The sequence below is a fragment of the Schistocerca serialis genome, chromosome 4, assembly GCF_023864345.2.
Source record: "Schistocerca serialis cubense isolate TAMUIC-IGC-003099 chromosome 4, iqSchSeri2.2, whole genome shotgun sequence".
NCBI lineage: Eukaryota > Metazoa > Arthropoda > Insecta > Orthoptera > Acrididae > Schistocerca > Schistocerca serialis.
In genome coordinates this window covers 409,612,719-409,631,098 of record NC_064641.1, presented here as the reverse complement: position 1 = coordinate 409,631,098, position 18,380 = coordinate 409,612,719, and the positions used below count along the sequence as shown (strand labels likewise).

The 18,380-nt window shown below is 44.2% G+C and overlaps 1 protein-coding gene across 1 annotated transcript in view; it reads left to right on the top strand.

Moving 5' to 3' along the window:
- LOC126474496 (zinc carboxypeptidase-like) overlaps positions 1 to 18,380 on the top strand; it is a 122,386-nt gene that overhangs the window by 16,489 nt on the left and 87,517 nt on the right. The window contains exon 3 of the mRNA XM_050101966.1: positions 12,648 to 12,801. Coding sequence (XP_049957923.1) covers positions 12,648 to 12,801 — 154 coding nt within the window. The remainder of the gene's footprint in view (positions 1 to 12,647; positions 12,802 to 18,380) is intronic.

Here is an 18,380-nt window from a genome sequence, read left to right as displayed (position 1 = left end):
CCGTCGAATGGCGCTAGCTGCGCAGCATTTGTGCACTGCCGCCGTCAGTGTCAGCCAGTTTGCCGTGGCATACGGAGCTCCATCGCAGTCTTTAACACTGGTAGCATGCCGCGACAGCGTGGACGTGAACCGTTGTGCAGTTGACGGACTTTGAGCGAGGGCGTATAGTGGGCATGCGGGAGGCCGGGTGGACGTACCGCCGAATTGCTCAACACGTGGGGCGTGAGGTCTCCACAGTACATCGATGTTGTCGCCAGTGGTCGGCAGAAGGTGCACGTGCCCGTCGACCTGGGACCGGACCGCAGCGGCGCACGGATGCACACCAAGACCGTAGGATCCTACGCAGTGCCGTAGGGGACCGCACCGCCACTTCCCAGCAAATTAGGGACACTGTTGCTCCTGGGGTATCGGCGAGGACCATTCGCAACCGTCTCCATGAAGCTGGGCTACGGTCCCGCACACCGTTAGGCTGTCTTCCGCTCACGCCCCAACATCGTGCAGCCCGCCTCCAGTGGTGTCGCGACAGGCGTGAATGGAGGGACGAATGGAGACATGTCGTCTTCAGCGATGAGAGTCGCTTCTGCCTTGGTGCCAATGATGGTCGTATGCGTGTTTGGCGCCGTGCAGGTGAGCGCCACAATCAGGACTGCATACGACCGAGGCACACAGGGCCAACACCCGGCATCATGGTGTGGGGAGCGATCTCCTACACTGGCCGTACACCACTGGTGATCGTCGAGGGGACACTGAATAGTGCACAGTACATCCAAACCGTCATCGAACCCATCGTTCTACCATTCCTAGACCGGCAAGGGAACTTGCCGTTCCAACAGGACAATGCACGTCCGCATGTATCCCGTGCCACCCAACGTGCTCTAGAAGGTGTAAGTCAACTACCCTGGCCAGCAAGATCTCCGGATCTGTCCCCCATTGAGCATGTTTGAGACTGGATGAAGCGTCATCTCACGCGGTCTGCACGTCCAGCACGAACGCTGGTCCAACTGAGGCGCCAGGTGGAAATGGCATGGCAAGCCGTTCCACAGGACTACATCCAGCATCTCTACGATCGTCTCCATGGGAGAATAGCAGCCTGCATTGCTGCGAAAGGTGGATATACACTGTACTAGTGCCGACATTGTGCATGCTCTGTTGCCTGTGTCTATGTGCCTGTGGTTCTGTCAGTGTGATCATGTGATGTATCTGACCCCAGGAATGTGTCAATAAAGTTTCCCCTTCCTGGGACAATGAATTCACGGTGTTCTTATTTCAATTTCCAGGAGTGTATCTTTGGTTGGTAAACGTACGGAAATGTATATTTTTTTCCTGTTAAGATTTCCAAACGTGAATTCTGATACAGATAACAATGGGTTTTCTAAGGAGTGCCGAAGTCTTGATTTCTATCTCCAGAGATATCTTGTTTGTAGCGCAGCTGGGAAGCTATTGAGAGGCCCATTGACTTGTAATTGGCTTTTGTAGCAGTGGGAGGCGTGTGCTTGCGAGTGACTCTTGATATTCACTGAGGTGATAAAACTAATGGGATACCCCCTAATATCGTGTCGGACAACCTTTTGCCCTGCGTAGTGCAGCAAATCGACGTGGCACATACTCAGTAAGTCATTGGAAGTCCCCTGAAGATATACTAAGCCATGCTGCCCCTATAATCGTCCATGATTGTGAAAGTGTTGCCGCTACAGGATGTTGTAAAGATGTACACGAACTGGACTCTCGATTTATGGCGTTCTCGGAGGTCAAATCATTCGCCCGAGTTTACCAGAATGTTGTTCAAACAAATCACGAACCACTGTTGCCCAGTGACAATTCCATCGTTGTTTGGGAACATGATAGCGAATGGTCTTCAGTCGATGATCGGTTTAGTTCGACCAGAGGGAGCGGTCTGTTCCATGTAAACAAAGCCCACCCATTACAGAGCCACAACCAGCTTTCACAGTTCCTTGTTGATAATTCGGGTCCATGGCTTCGGGGGTTCTGCCCCGCACTCGAACGCTACCATCACCTCTTATTAACTGAACTCGGGACTCATCTGACCAGGCTACGGTTTTCCAGTCGTCTAGGCTCCAACTGATATGATCACGGTCCTAGGAGAGACACTGCAGGCGATGTATTTCTATTAGCAAAGGCACTCACGACAATCATCTGCTGCCATAGCCCATTAACGCAAAATTTCGCTGCACTGTCCTAACGGATACGTTCTTCGTGCCTCCCACACTGATTTCTGTTGTTATTTCACGCAGTGTTGTTTGTCTGTCAGCATGGACAACTCTACACAAACGCCGTTTCTCTCGGTCGTTAAGTAAAGGCCTCTACATTGTCCGTGGTGAGAGGTAATACCTGATACCCGATATTCTCGGCACACTTTTGACACTGTGGATCTAGAAATATTGAATTTCCTAACGATTTCCTAAATGCGGTGGCAAGCAGACAGCAATGTGCCTACCATGTAGAGCTCATGCGCCACAGGAAGATGGACAGGGGGCAGGTTGTTGCGGCGGACGAGTGCTTTTCGACGCCTTTGACTATAGCGATGTCCAGCATGTCCGGCTGTCCTCGGGAAGGGAGTTCGTTCGTACGGTCCCAGTATGGTGGCGCTGTTTTGCTGGGTCGCACGCAGGAGGCGCCGACTGCTGGACCTTCTCAGACGGGAGCACATTGCGTATGCTTTGCACCGAAAAGGCACCCCTCATTGTCTGTAGCGCATCAATATCAGACACTTTCAGTTCCCTCTGGGAGGCCAATAGGCCGCGATGAATGTGATCTGCGCGATAGCGGTGCTGACAGCCACTCCTGTGGCCTCCATGGTGGCTAATGGGGGCAGATGTATCATATAATGCTGCAGTGACCTCTTAATGCAAATGGCAGTGCCGACTCCAGGATTAAGACTATCGCTGCGGTAGCAGGAGCACTTAGGGGTCCGCACGTTGAACTAAGCCTTGAGGTGATTTATGTTTACGAGACAGATGCCGATTCCCTCGTCCTGAAGCCATTGACGAAACCTGTCCTGCTGGGGTCAGAGGCTGTCGCCACGAGAGGCAGTTCCTGCAGGAGCTCGTTCAGCCATCGCAGAAGTGATCGTACTTTTGCAGCGTCTTCTCTTGGTGCAGGGGCGGCCACTACGGGGCAACCTCCGCGGTTGGAGTAGCACGCTGGAACCGGGTAACGGCTGCTAATTGGTGTGTGGCACCTTTAGGGGGTAATGAGGAGGGGTAGTAGGGAGGGACGGGGAAGTCCGGCCTCGCGGTGCTGCTTGTAGAGCGGCTGCTTCTCCAGCTTCTTCTGCTGACTGATTCTTGGCCGCTGTGTTCTACTAATCTCGTCGGCGCTTTGACGTGGGGGAGCTGATGGGTGGAGGGGGTTGTCTTGACTTTTATGTATGCTGAGTCAGTCCTTTCGGCAAACATTCCTTTTTGACATCACGTTTCTCATGCAGCCATTTCGCCTTAGCTTCCCCGCATTTCTTATTTGTTGCGTCCCTCAGCGACTTGTATTGCCGTATTCCTGAATTTCCCTGGACATTTTTGTACTTCTTTCTTTCATCAATCTGCTGAAATACTCCTTCTGTTGAAGACGGTTTCTTCGCAGTTACCTTCTTTGTACCTATGTTTATCTTTCCGACCTCTGTGATTTCACTTTTTAGAGATATCGATTCGTCTTCAACTGAACTGCTTACTGGGCTATTCCTTATCGCAGTATTTATCTCCTGCGAAAACTTGAAGCGTACCTTTTCATTCCTTAGTATTTCCGTATCCCACTTCTTTGCGCATTGTTACTTCCTGACTGGGCTCTTGAGTTTCAGTCTACTCTTCACCATTACTAAATTGTGATATGACTCTTCCCACGTACGCGTTATAATCCAGTATCTGATTTCGGAATCTCTGACTGCCCATGATGTTACCTAACTAAAATCGTCCTGTATCGTGTCTTTCTTGAACAGAGTATTCGGTATTACTAGCTGAATTTATTGCAGAACTGAATTAGTATTTTACCTCTCTCATTTCTAGTATCAAGCTCGTTTTCTCCTGTAACCGTGTGTCTACTCCTACAGCTACAACAGCATTACAGCCCCAATGGCTATTGGATTTCCTACTCAATTTTCAGACTGAATTACCCGTTCAATACCCTCGTGTATTTTCTCTATCTCTTTATCTTCAGCTTGCAAAGTCGGCACGTATGAGTGAATCGCCGTAGTCGGTGTTACTTTGCCGTCGATTCTGATGAGAACAATCCTGTCACTGAACTGCTCAGAGAGGCAACAGTTGCTGACTCGATCTCTTCGGTTTTCTGCGTGAAAACCTTGTATGTTTCCACCCCTCCCCCTCGGATGACGACTGGCAGAGGGTGAGGAGGCTTCCTCCGCTGTGACACCTCAGCGTCACTCACGCCAGCATCAGCCGACTCCAGGATACCATCGAATCCATTTGGCATCTGCTGCTGTTGTACCGGTTCGAGAACTTTGGCCCTGGAAGTGTATCTCCGGCTGAGGGCAACGAATCAGTCATGGTCCTTGTTAAGGATTGGAGGGGGCGCAGCGGTTCACTTCTGCAACTTCCTTTCTGGCCGCAACTTGCCACAGGCGGCCCGAAGTGAGGGGTCGTCCTCATCAGACGTGTTCTGCGCGACTGCGTGCAGCGCTGGCTGCGTCTTCCAGGTGGCTACGATGATTCTTGCGTCGCCCTGTTTGCTCTAGAACTGGCCACGATGGCCATGCGGTGCATATCAACATTGTACATGTCAACTGAATGTGTCCGAATCTCATGACCGCGATCTCCTTGCAACTTGGTGTGAGTGTCCGTCAGTCGTAGGTGGCAGCCAGGATACAGCCACCGACAGAGCAAGCTCTGCCGAACGGGGATCAGCCACATCACATCTTTCTTCGGCCGAAGCCGCGTGTGCATAACGCCGTCTCGAGCTCCATTCGGCAACCGTTCCTGTGGTCGGGTGCATTTGCTGGTCCTTTGTAGGTAGGGGTCCAAATAGGCCCGCCGAGATAGCAGGCTCTGCAGGGCAACGACCCGCCACTCCCTTCGCTCAGTCAGATCGTACCTCTCCGTTCGCCAACTCGCAGATAACTATGCAATGACGCGTTAGCATTTCTGCCAGTGCACTGCCCCTTTATACCTTGCATACGCCATACTACTGCCATCTGTATATGTGCATATCGCTATCACATGAGTTTGGTCGTTTCAGTGTAGGTCCATCATATATGTCCACTATGAAAGGGCCGTCGTTTAGATTTGCCCTCACAACTATACAACAGTATTGCATTAAGGTTTTGCTCTATCTAACAATTGAAACAATCATTGAAAGGAATGATGTCTGTAGTGGAGGGTCACACAATCCTCTGGCACCAGTTATACACCAGCTACATGGGTCCATGGTTTTTGTACTTGCTTAAAACTATAGTTAATTTCCATGTTATCATATTCCAGTATACCTCTTTGATTAACTTGTTCGTATCACCGTACAAATGAGATAAGGGCGAATGAGTATTGCTATTATTATTATTATTATTATGTTACATGATTTCGATTTACGTTGGGCATATCTGGACGACAGTGATGTTTGAGTAGAAACACTGGATGCAAGAGGAGCAATAACACAGTGACAGATTCTGCAATGTTGCAGCTTAGCGAAATAATAGACGTTTGTTTATCATGTCCATTATATGACGCGTAGGTTCGACCAATGTTGAATCAGCGTCAGAGCTTTCCTGCAGGTGTGAGACTGCCTGCGTCGACTGTTTGATGCCCTCTTCTGCGAAGTTGGCGGAAATGTCACTGGCGTACCATTGTTTCGACTCCCACTTGAAACATATCGAGTTATTCGTCTGGTATGTGTTACTGCCGCCCCAACTCTGAGGTACTGCCACTGCAAAACCAGGTAGTCAAGAGCGCTCAAGGTGGGTGGAAGAGATGATGTGTGTTGTGTTTTTATCATGTGGGAGTACGACTGCAAATGAGAGTATTGATAGTTGAATGAATGTTGTGGTTTTATGAATAGTGAACGAAAAATAAAGGCCAAACAATCTGACTTCAGATTAGCGTTAACTAGATATTGCAAGAACGATACTGATGTTGTTATTCACCTAAGGTTAGCGCCTACACAAGTCACAATAGAATGCTGGTAGTATACACATTCATCTACATCTACATCATACTCCACAAGCCACCTAATGGTGTACGTCGGAGAGTACTTTCGGTACCACTATCTGATGCCTCCAACCCTGTTCCACTCGCGAATAGTGCGTGGGAAGAATGATTGTCGATAAGCCTCTGTATTGGCTCTAATTTCTCGAATTTCCTCCTCGTGATCAATACCCGAGATGTATGTGGAGGAAATAATATGTTATCTTACTCCTCCTGAAAAGTGCTGTCCCGAAATTTCAATAGTAAATCACTCAGTCTGCCAGTGGAGTTTGTTTATCATCTCTGTAACGCTCTCTCGCCAGCTAAACGATCCCGTGACGAAACGCGCCGCTCTTCGTTGGACCTTATCTATCTCCTCTATCAGTCCTACCTGATTGGGATCCCAGATACATGAACAATACTCAATAATCGGGCGAACAAGCGCCTTATTAGCCATTTCTTTCGTCGATGAGTTACATTTCCTTAAGATTCTTCCGATGAATCTGCGTCTTGTGTCTGCTTCTCCCACTATCTTTTTTGCACGGTCATTCCACTTAATGTCGCTCTGGATAGTTAAGCCTAGATATTTTGCGTCAGATGCTGTCTCCAGCTGTTGGTCATCAATAGTGTAGCTGTACAGTTGTGGATTTCTTTTCACTAAGTGTGCGCAATATGTTACGTTTATTTACGTTCAGGGTCAACTGCCAGACTTTGCACCATTCACCAGTTCTCTGCAGGTCTTCTGCAAATTCTTACTATCTTCTGGCGTTGCTACTTTGGTACAAACAACTGCATCATCTGGAAATAGCCTTAAAGAGTACCCGACGCTTTCTACTAGAAAATTTATATATATTGTGAACAGCAACGGTCCTATTACACTTCCCGGTGGTACTCCGGATATTCCCTTTACTTCTGTGGACTTAGTTCCGTGGAGACATTGAAAACATCTCAGGATGTACAGGACCTATGTGTGTTTTAAGTGACGCATTGAATAGCAATATGTAGTGTTTCCATAGTTATCCAGTTCTACCTGTTCTACTGCTGTGACGATGAAAGCATGTTGGACACTACCACTGTGATCGGATTCTGGCAGTTTATAGAACTTACAGGCTTCGTGCAATAAGGGATATCTGGACTCCAACGTCAAAGAGATTTTAGATGCATAATCGAATCTGAACACCATACTTCAATAGAACAAGTCCAGCAAAGAGACTAATATTGAAGTTGACTATTAGAGAGAATGTAACTAATCATAGTCATATAAACAGTCTGGAAGTATTAGAAATGGGTTTTAGGAGAAGGTCAGCAAGAATTTCCAACATAGAACATGTAAGAAACACTAGAGTAATAAAGGAAAAACTAATTTCAAAACGGATCCTAGAGAGGAAACTGAGGAAAGAAGAAGATTATGACTAGTGACTACTTGGCTACCAAATGTACAGATGACAATGAGAAGATTTGGTGCAAAAGAAGAGGATTCATAAGATCGAAATACCTGGAGGAACATCTTGAAGGGATTGTGATTGAATTCTTGTACAATACTCATTATAATAAATATTTCTAATAATTACTATTGTAATACGTTCCCAGTGTATATCGGATAGAAATCTCTGTGTTGAGGAAAGACTTAATTTGTTATCTGTAATATATATGAAGTGCAGTGTATGTGTATGTGTGGAGGATATACTCCCAAACCCCTGGATCGATTTCAAGCACATTTGGCACAGAAATAGCAGACTCCATGAGTATCAGTACGGTGCAGTTTATAACTGCCTAGTTCTGACAAGAGTGGAGATATGGTGAGAAAAGGCATTTCGGGTGTGCTGTACTACAGGCACGTTGTATGGACAATACGGGCCTGCCATATCAACTTGCTTTGCAGGGCAGTCTACATGTCAGAGCCAAGAAATGGTTTTCCAGGCCCTGACATGTAGGTTGCCCTCAACAACAGACATGTTGTGTTGGACTACTATCAGCCAGCTTTATCGAACAGCTATTCATGGTGGTCTGCACATGGGGAACAAATAAATGATTTCGAAGCACCTGACATGTAGCCTGCTCTGTATAACAGGAGGGATACATGTGCTTATGAAGGTGGCCTGGGACAAGATGAGACAGACAGAGGAGTGGATGGACAGAACGATGGGAAGGAGGAACTGGACAGAGAGAGGTGAGGAATCAGGGATGCATGAGACAGGTGGAAGGTGTGGTGCGCAGGTAGGAAAGGAGTTGGGGAGAAAGGATATGGTCAGAGAGAGGCGGAGGAAGATATGATCAGACACGAGGATGGACGAAACGAACAATTAAGGGAAAGGAGGAGATAAAGAAATGGAGGGTGTAGGGAGGAGGAGAAAGATAAGACATCCAGCACAACAGTCGAAGGAACAGGCGCCGACAGTATATTGCAGTATATTGGTCCGCAATATGGGCAGTGAGAAATCATGAATCATCGTGATGTGTGTGCTTGTCGATAGAACGAAGATGTCTTCCTCATCTGTAAAACTATGCCAAAGGAAAAGCTGCTGGTTGGTGTCATATTTCGTTTTAACGGAAAAGGATGGATAAGCAATCAGTTGCCTTCGTACAGTCTGGAGCAGGACTCCACCTGTTCTTCTAAAGAATAGTAGGAAGATGATCCTTGATACTTTCAAGGAACATATGACACCAGCAACGAAGGCAGAAATTCTGAACTTAAACACAGATCTTGTCGTCATTCCAGAAAGCATTACTTCGCATCTACAAATGTTTGATGTGGTGATGAATAAGCCATTTAAAGAACATCTGACTAGAGGTTGATCCCTGTACTCCCACATATGTAACCAGTGTCTCAAGTCTTATTTACTGCTTCACTTCGCACAGTACATTCGTTTTTAAGAACCAAGACAGCCTCATGACAGGACAAGATCAGTGGTTTTCAAACTGGTAATGAAAAGATATGTTCTTACGTAGAAACTCATTTGCTTCTCGAGATAGTGTGGACCTAGATTTCATCCACTGTCTCATTCAACGTCATGTAACGTCAACTGAATTCCAAGCATACTGTGAAGTTGGTTTTCTTTTTGGATTTCAGATAACTTAAACAAGTGCTACCCCTATGTTGTAGAAATCTTTATTGTAGTTAATTCTTGTCGCAGAGTGTACCATGTTCTTTCACTCTCCTGTAATCACCGATAGCCCATTACTTTATTTTACATTTTCGGCAAGTTTCCATACTTGTTCGCAGTTTTTGGACGTCCTTAGTCATCTTCCAAGACCCATAGCGCTGCTTTTGAAAATAACCATTCCATTATTAACGATTGAAAACTGAAATATCAGGCCCTTAACAAACAAACATTCACCGACTTTGGATGAAATTCCATTGTCGACAAACGTCATAAATAAAGAATTACACAACAGTACAGTATTTCAGTTTACCATTTTAAAGGAGCACTCTCAATACGATTGCTTCAAACAGGTGTAGTGTGGAGACTCTCTAGAAGTAGGTAACTTTTATTTTTACAAACTGATGGGTTTGGTGACTTCTTCAAGAATCGTCTGTTGTGATAAGCCGCATTCCTGGATTTATATTGGTCTGCAGGAGAAGTCTTCATGTGTACTTCGCATCTTCCGTGAGTGGGACTGAGTGACTGTTTAGAACAACGGTTTTAGCGAAGAGCCAGCCAATCTAAAATTCATTACATCAAAACCAATGTAGGTCAGGGCTATTGTTGCAGGAAGTAATAGTTTACTGCATGGCTTCTTTGGGCAGTGCAAAGATACATCTTCATCTACATTTACATCGATACTCTGTAAATCATACTTAGATGACTGGCGGAGGGTTCATCGCACACCTTCACAATAATTCTCTATTATGCCCCTCTTGAACAGCGCGCAGAGGAAACGAACAACTATATATTTCCGCGAGAGCTTTGTTTTCCTTCATTTCATTATGATGATCGTTTCTCCCTTTTAGGTCGGTGTCAACAAAATATTTCTGCATTCGGAGAAGAATGTTGGTGACTGAAATTTCGTGATCCCGCCGCAACGAGAAACGCCTTTGTTTTAGTGATCCTGTATCATACCCGTGACACTCTCTCCCCTACTTCTCAATAACAAAAAACGTACTGCTCTTATTTGAACTTTCTGGATGTACCCCGTTAACCTATTAACCAATAAATCGCAGTCTTTGATTCGCCTTCCCCGTAACGTTTTATGTGTGTTCTTTCCTGTTTTAGTTGTTAGTAGTTGTAATTCCTATGTATTTAGTTGAATTTACGGCATTTAGATTCAATTGTTTTATCGTGTAACCGAAGATTAACGAATTCCTTTTAGCACTCATGTGGATGACCGCACCCTTTTCATTATTTAGGCTTGGTTGTAATTTTTCGCCCCAGACAGATATCTTTTGTAAATTGTTTTGCAATTTGTTTCGACCTTCTGTTGACTTTACTAGGCAATAAAAGACAGCATCCTCTGCAGCGACCAAATCTCTTCGTTTCAGGGCAGCACTTGCACCCACCGTCCTCAGTTACTTGTTGGGTATATTCCAACTTTCTTGTTCTCCTACAGTTTTTAGCCTCTAAAGCTGCCTTTCGTACAATGAAAGTTATTCACTCATGTACTGTCATTTCGTTTCTCGTTCTTAGGAAAGTTTTCTGCATCTTTCTTTCCTCGTATGTTGTGCGGAGAGTATTCACATTTCTTATCTTATCAGGCTGTCAGTTTCAGCATCCTTCTAAAGCAGCACATGTGAAACGCTTTGATTTTCTTCTTTTCCAGGTTCCCCACAGTAACCTCAAAGAACAACAATGAATTCGTTGTCATACTGTCATTACGGATGAATAGAACATAGGTTACAGAATGTTTTTATTAACTTAAGAACGACGCGTTTCTCTCGGATAGGGCGTCATCATGTTATCTGAAAAATTAAGGGAATCACTATATTACAATAAATTCGGCGTCGTCCTACTCTGGATTACTATAAAAGCAAATAAGCTTCAACACTCTCGAATTAAATTACGCAGAAAAACGTAATATAACTCACATAAAAAATTTCTATTTCATTATTGTTACACCGCTTTTAAGCATAAAGGTTTTCTATGTCTCTGTGCATAGCTTTCGATCTGGCATGTCCTGCAGGTACTATATATTCCCATATGCTCAATTATCTTTTGTTTATTTCTTAATTTACCCTTTACTATTTGAATTTTACGCTATTATCACACTGTAAACCTGACGGCAGCGCCGCATGGCGACTGCCACTACTACTAGCCCAATATTTTGCATGAGCTCCTATCAGTCATACGTATACTCTGCGAATACGACCGAACCTCTGGTGCAGATTTAGTGAATGGCTGTTAACGGTTTGCGTGCGAGGTCCTGTTCCGCGCTGCTATACCTGTCGTCGCTTCTCTGAAAGGTGATAGGCATTTCTTGGTTTCTTCTTCGCTCTCTACTAATGCCTGATCCCGTTGATTTTATTTAATTAATTTTTAATATTTTTCCATATAGGTTGCTTTTCAGCATGTTTCATGCGGCAGCATGTCTTATTGACGAATGCTTTTTGGTAGACAATTTCTGATCATTAAACGTGAGTTACATTACGGTTCTCTGTAGAGTTTTATTCGGTCGGTTTTTGAAGCTTATTTGCTTTTATAGTAATCCAGAATAGGACCAAGCCGAATTTATTGTAATATAGTTGTTTCCTTAAATTTTCAGATAACCTGATAATGCCCTATCCGGCCGAAATGCTTCGTTCTTAAGTTAATATAAAACAATCTGCAACCTACACTGCTTTTTTAAATAGTAGCTACAGAAGATTGCTATACCACAACGCCAAGGTAGAATGGAATAATTTTTGCAAATAAGGACATTTAGTTACTAGATCTGAGGAGGTCTGCTAAGTGTTACTCAAGCAGCGAGCATAGTAACATAGGAAACGTTCCATAGGGGGGTATGTAAGACGAACATGTGACTGTCTCTTAACTCATTTTGTAGCGTATTTGATAAACGAATAAATGATGCACGACTTAATGGGGCATTCAGTCGACGGCTGGTGTACTACTGGAAAACATGCAGGAGCTACGTGCTATGGCAGCAGCTGAAGGCCTTGATGCATATAGAAGAGTAGAAGAGTCCTGTATACTTCTGTAGGAGGCGAATGATGAGCATAATGCTGGTTAATTTTACTGAAGAATGTATATCCTGATTCGTTTATACTGTCGAGCCTTCTAAGAAACCAAGAAAGCAACCATAGCTTCCACCAGCATAGGCAATGAAATGATGCTCTTCAGTAATCGAAACTTTTCATCCAACTCGGATTCGAATGGTTGGTCTTTTTTGCTGATCAGCTTAAATTTTTGTGCACTGACCGTGAATGGAAGGGATCCGCTTTTCAGACACAAATCGCGTTCAGACATTCAGTTTATTAAGAACACACTGTAGACATTTATTCTCACTTGTTGGCTCTTATGAGTACAGTAGTAATGGTCCACACATGAGAGTTATGCCTCTGGGTTTCAGTTTCAGGATGGATCCTCGAATTTTGATGTTTCTGGTGGCTAATCTGGTGCTGGTTGCCGGGGAGATGGTGCGCTACGACGGCTACCGAGTCTACCGCCTGGTGCCAGCGCATCAGGACCAGTTGGAGTTCCTTAGAGGACTCGTCAAGTATCATCCCGACGTGAGTATTGCGTCACCACCCTAGCGAAATGTTCCATATTGTTTTTGGCTGCAGTCCTTGTAACAGCATTGGGACTGAAATGTAAGTCGGGAAGTCTAACCTTACTTAATGTAACTATAATAACTACGAAATATTCAATGAGTGAATTTAATTATATCGTTCAGATTAAGGTACCGTTTAACGCAACAAGCACTCATACTTTAAAGTTTACGTTAAATTATCATTGGACACCAGTAGAGTGAAGGTTCATCGGCTTCTGAAGGCGAAACTCTTAATGTTCAATGGAACTACTTCCTAAGTACAGAGTCTACATAATATTCACTTTGATTAACAAGTTATTAAAATAACTAAATGTAGCGTGGAAAACCATATTTATCTCATCGAAGGATATTATAATTCCTAAGAACATAGTGTACAATCAAACACGTATCTGGCGCACTCGAATACTGATAATTCCATTTATTATCGGTATCGACTACAGTTCGATTCTTTCTTCCGAGAACTCCAGAGCCAACACTTAGAACACAAGCGGTGACCACAATAACTCACCTTTTAAAAACTGCACTCATGAGTATGTTGTATTTAAAATAAATACCCAATCTCAGTTTCACAATTGTTTTGTTTCTACTTTAACCAATTTGTTATCAATATCTTCTGTTGTGAAACTTTTCTTCTCTGACAAAGAACAAGATGATGGATCATGTAGTAGCTCCCTATATTTATATCAGATCGAAATTACTTTTCTCTTTCGAAAACTTTGTTCACCTTGTGCATATTAATAGAATATATGAATTATTTCTAAATTTGTACACGAAACGTTCTTTAAGTATCATACGGAAGCAACCTTTTCACTGAAGCATTCATGACAATACTAGTGTATTTTGTGGTTTTCGTACTTAAATGATAACGACACATACATAACAGCAAAACTGGTTCTCAGTTAGTTGCCACATTAACTTAATATGATTTGAAACATTACATTTCCACTAACATATTAGAAAAGATAACGCAACTATAACTAGTAAATAAAATTGTTGTTGAACAGAATGCACTCTGTACGAGGAAAGGGAAAAACAGCACTCCGTCTTCAGGCCACAAGTGGCCCATCGGGACCATCCGACCGCCGTGTCATCCTCATTGAGGATGTGGATAGGAGGGGCGTGTGGTCAGCACACCGCTCTCCCGGTCGTTATGATGGTTTTCTTTGACCGGAGCCGCAACTATTCAGTCGAGTAGCTCCTCAACTGGCATCACGAGGCTGAGTGCACCCCGAAAAATGGCAACAGCGCATGGCGGCTGGATGGTCACCCACCCAAGTGCCGGCCACGCCCGACAGCGCTTAACTTCGGTGATTTCACGGGAACCGGTGTATCCACTGCGGCAAGGCCGTTGCCACGAGAAAAGGGGAAGATAATACTATAAATTCAGTTCGCAGTTCTTACAGATACACTTGTAAGATTGTAATAATCACATGTATTGTCCTTTTCAAACACGAGAATCAAAAATAAGTAATACTGATATCTCTCTTACAAAAATAAAAGAAACGATGATTTATTTTGCGTTACTACAGTTGGAGCGTCCAGTCATCAGATTTCAGCGTTTTCATAAATAGTCCAAAGCAAAAATAGAAAAAGAAAGGAAAAAAAGCGACTGCCTCCATATTCTTCTCCACTCAAAACAATTTAATACTTTCAATGCAGTTTTTACCGGTTCGTACCACAGTAACCGTTTGAAGCTGTTGACTTGGACAATTACGAAACGAGTATTACGCTCTCCTCACGCAGTAAGACTCTACACGCCAAAACCATCCGTATTTCCTTATCTCGTGGGTAGAGACCACTTTCGTAATGAAAGGATATTTCACCCTCAAGGAGCGATGAAATTGCTCACAATTGCAGTACCTACACACAAATAAAATAAAATTTCATAACTTTTATAATATTTCTTGTTTTGTACGGAAACAATAAGTTCGATCTAAATCACTACAAATCCACAGCTGACCACTAAAACTGCAACACCATGAAGGAGGTGTGCAACAAACTCCATGTTAACGTACAGTGTGCTACACGTCTGAGTATGCAAATGGTTAGTATCTCAACATCACCGCGAAATGTAGACAGAAGTAATATCATCTACATTCCGTATACTTCAAAAATGGTTCTAATGGCTCTGAGCACTATGCGACTTAACTTCTGAGGTCATCAGTCGCCTAGAAATTAGAATTAATTAAACCTAACTAATCTAAGGACATCACACACATCCATGCCCGAGGCAGGATTCGAACCTGCGACCGTAGCGGTCGCTCGGCTCCAGACTGTAGCCCCTAGAACCGCACGGCCACTCCGGCCGGCATTCCGTATACTATATTTAAGCAAGATTTCATATAGAAAACTCATTTGAATGGTGGTTGTATATCAGATCGTGTCACAATTCGTGTAAGAGAGAGAAACCTGTACTAACACGTGTAGGAATTTGTCAGGGATGAGAGCGTTGCTTATCGAGAGTGATCGGCTGCCATTCGTCCGCATCATAGGCCTGTCAAGCGAACCTTGAGTCGATGCTATCAGGAGGTTCATATCCAACTCCATGCTGGGTCCCAGCGGCCGCGCTCGGCTAGGTTCGAAATGACAGACACTTTATATTCTCGACCGTGCAGTATTACACTGCTACGTCTTGCAGTGTCGTGCTCAAAAGTATACGAATGACCTGAATTGTGTTACACCTGATTTGCATGGAACCCATAATTGTCTTGCAGGTGTCTTAATCTCTTTTCAGTAAAGTCGCTTGGACAAAATATATGTTACTAGAAACCACTAGAGAACACCGCCGTTTAATGCTACGCAAATAAATAAAACGATAACGCAAGTATTAGGAAACACGTTATTTGAGATGACACAGTCCTTAGCGCTGGTAAACACAAATTTATTTCAGGAAATGGTATTTCAAAAAGCAAGCTCCTTCTTGAAATTACATGACGAAAATTTTTGTACTGGACCGGAACTGCTATCCGACGGGTATCATTCCTGTCAACTAACCATGAAAGTTCTTAAATGCGATATCAATTAAAAGTAACAAAGTTTTCGTAAGCTTACATTTGATATGACTTGACGTACAGTTTCCGTTGGACGGAGAATCGCACTCGCACCTACTCTGGTTGTTAAGGAAGCCCAATCAAATGTTATGGAATTTTATCACTAGCAGTGAGATGACCAACTGAAATGTTGAGACAAAAATGTTTTCCTTTACGAGGATTGAAACCCGTCACCTATCGCCGTCGTTTCCTAGCCACGAACAGTCGTAATAAATCGGCTTACTTCATCAATAGCGAGATGTGCGAACCTCTAAACTGCAAATATGCTGATGAAATGTTCTGTGCTGACTAGGAGTTGAACCCGCATTTATCATTTTTGTTGGCAATACATGACAAGACGTTAAGTACCGAATTCTTTTCCACCGATGGCTGTGAGTGGCATATTTGGACATGATATGGTGTGATGAAAATCTGACAAGAAGTCAAACCAGACACCTATCGTTATTGTTGATAACGTACGAAATTACGTAAAAACTATTTTTCATTTGTAGATTAGTTTACGCCGGTCCTACAGCTTCAAATGATATGATGAAAATTTTTTTTGCCAGACAAGGCACAAAAACCAGACAAACGAACTTCGCAGACATCCTAAGGGTTTGGAATCTTGGGGAGACAGCGAAACGGTGGAACTTTATCGTCGCGGAGGAGTTAAATCCTACAAATTCGAACAACACTCCTGTATCAATATTTCAACGTCACCAGTTCTGATGCCGTTAGAAACTAGTGCACTGTCGCCTTAGACGAACGGTTCATTACTGAAATAAGTTTTCTTGTGAGATAATGCTTATTGGTGGAAGTTTATGCGTGCCACAATTTCTGAGTATATCATAGCTTCCACTGCAGGAAATCTTCTCTGGTCAGTGGCGGAAGGGCATTATGTTTAACGTGGGTTTGGAACCACGCTGAAATTCTACGTTGTTCAGTTGGCGTTACCGGGTATGAGATAGTCTGTTCGTGCTTGTTAAAAATTGTTGCCTTTAGTACGATTTGAATCCAGACCTTTAGCAGACGAAACTAGAGTCATTAAACTAGACTACATACGAATGACTTATGATCCATACGATGTTGCAGCACCTGTGTTATTCCGAATTACAATGCAAAGATCCTTTGGACATGCACGTATGTCCGAAGCAACAGACACTGCAGCAACTACAGCCATTATTAAAGACCTGAAATGTATTCACAACTGCGAATATGGAATACCATCAACTTTATAATGGAATGATGACAATGAAAACTTGTACAGGACAGGGACTCAAACAAGGATTTCCCGACTACCGCGAGCGATTGCCTTATCATTTGACTACACGAGCACGACCCAAACTTCCGCATGCATGTCCGAAGGCACTTTGCGTCGTAATTTGCAACAACACAGGTGCTGCAATATCGAGTTCATCCGCCGACACCGGGAAAGCGACGTTCAAGTAATATGTCTGCTCTGTATGGAAATATACATAATGGAATGCGAGTACAGGTTGTAGACACATGGTTGACGACATATGGAAGTTTGGTTGCGCCCGTCAGCTGCGCTCGAAGAGCCAAATGCTGCCGGCACGGTGGCTCAGTGTGTTCGATCAGAAGGTTAGCTAATCTCAATAATGAAAAACAGAGTCAACGTATCGACGAAGAACTTGAACGGGTGTCAAAATGGTTCAAATGGCTCTGAGAACTATGGGACGCAACTGCTGAGGTCATCAGTGCCCTAGAACTTAGAACTACTTAAACCTAACTAACCTAAGGACATCACACACATCCATGCCCGAGGCAGGATTCGAACCTGCGACCGTAGCGGTCACGCGGTTCTAGACTGTAGCACCTAGAACCGCTCGGCCACGGACGGGTGTCATCGGACGTCCGCCTCGACCAAATTCAACTAGCTATAGTTAGTTGAATTTAGTCGAGGCGGACGTCCGATGAAATGAGACCCGCCATGGTAGCCGAGAGCGCTAACGTGCTGCTTCCTGGACTCGGCTAGGCGCGCTGGCAACGGATCGAATCCGCCCGGCGGATTCACGACGAGGACCGATGTGCCAGCCAGCCTGGTTGTGGTTTTTAGGCGGTTTTCCACATCCTGCTAGGTGAATACCGGGATGGTCCCCATATTCCGCTTCAATTACACGGCTCGCAGTCGTCTGTACACTTTCGCACTATTCCATGGATTATGCTCGATGCAGACAATTGGGGTACGCTAATTCCGTCCTGGGAGGGTACGGGATGGCGGCAGGAAGGTCATCCGGCCAACCCTTAAACATTAACATGCCAAATCCGATTAACGATGGATGACAGTTAGTAACTACGGGACAAGGCTCAAGCGATAGAATATAGAATGAAATGAGATTTAAAAAATGCTAAGGCGACCGCTTGCGATAAGCGGGAAATCCGCGTTCGAGTACCAGTCCGACAGAAATTTTCATTGTCGTTATTCCATTATACAGCTGATGGATTCAACATTCTCACTTGCTAGTACATTTCATGACTTATTACATTG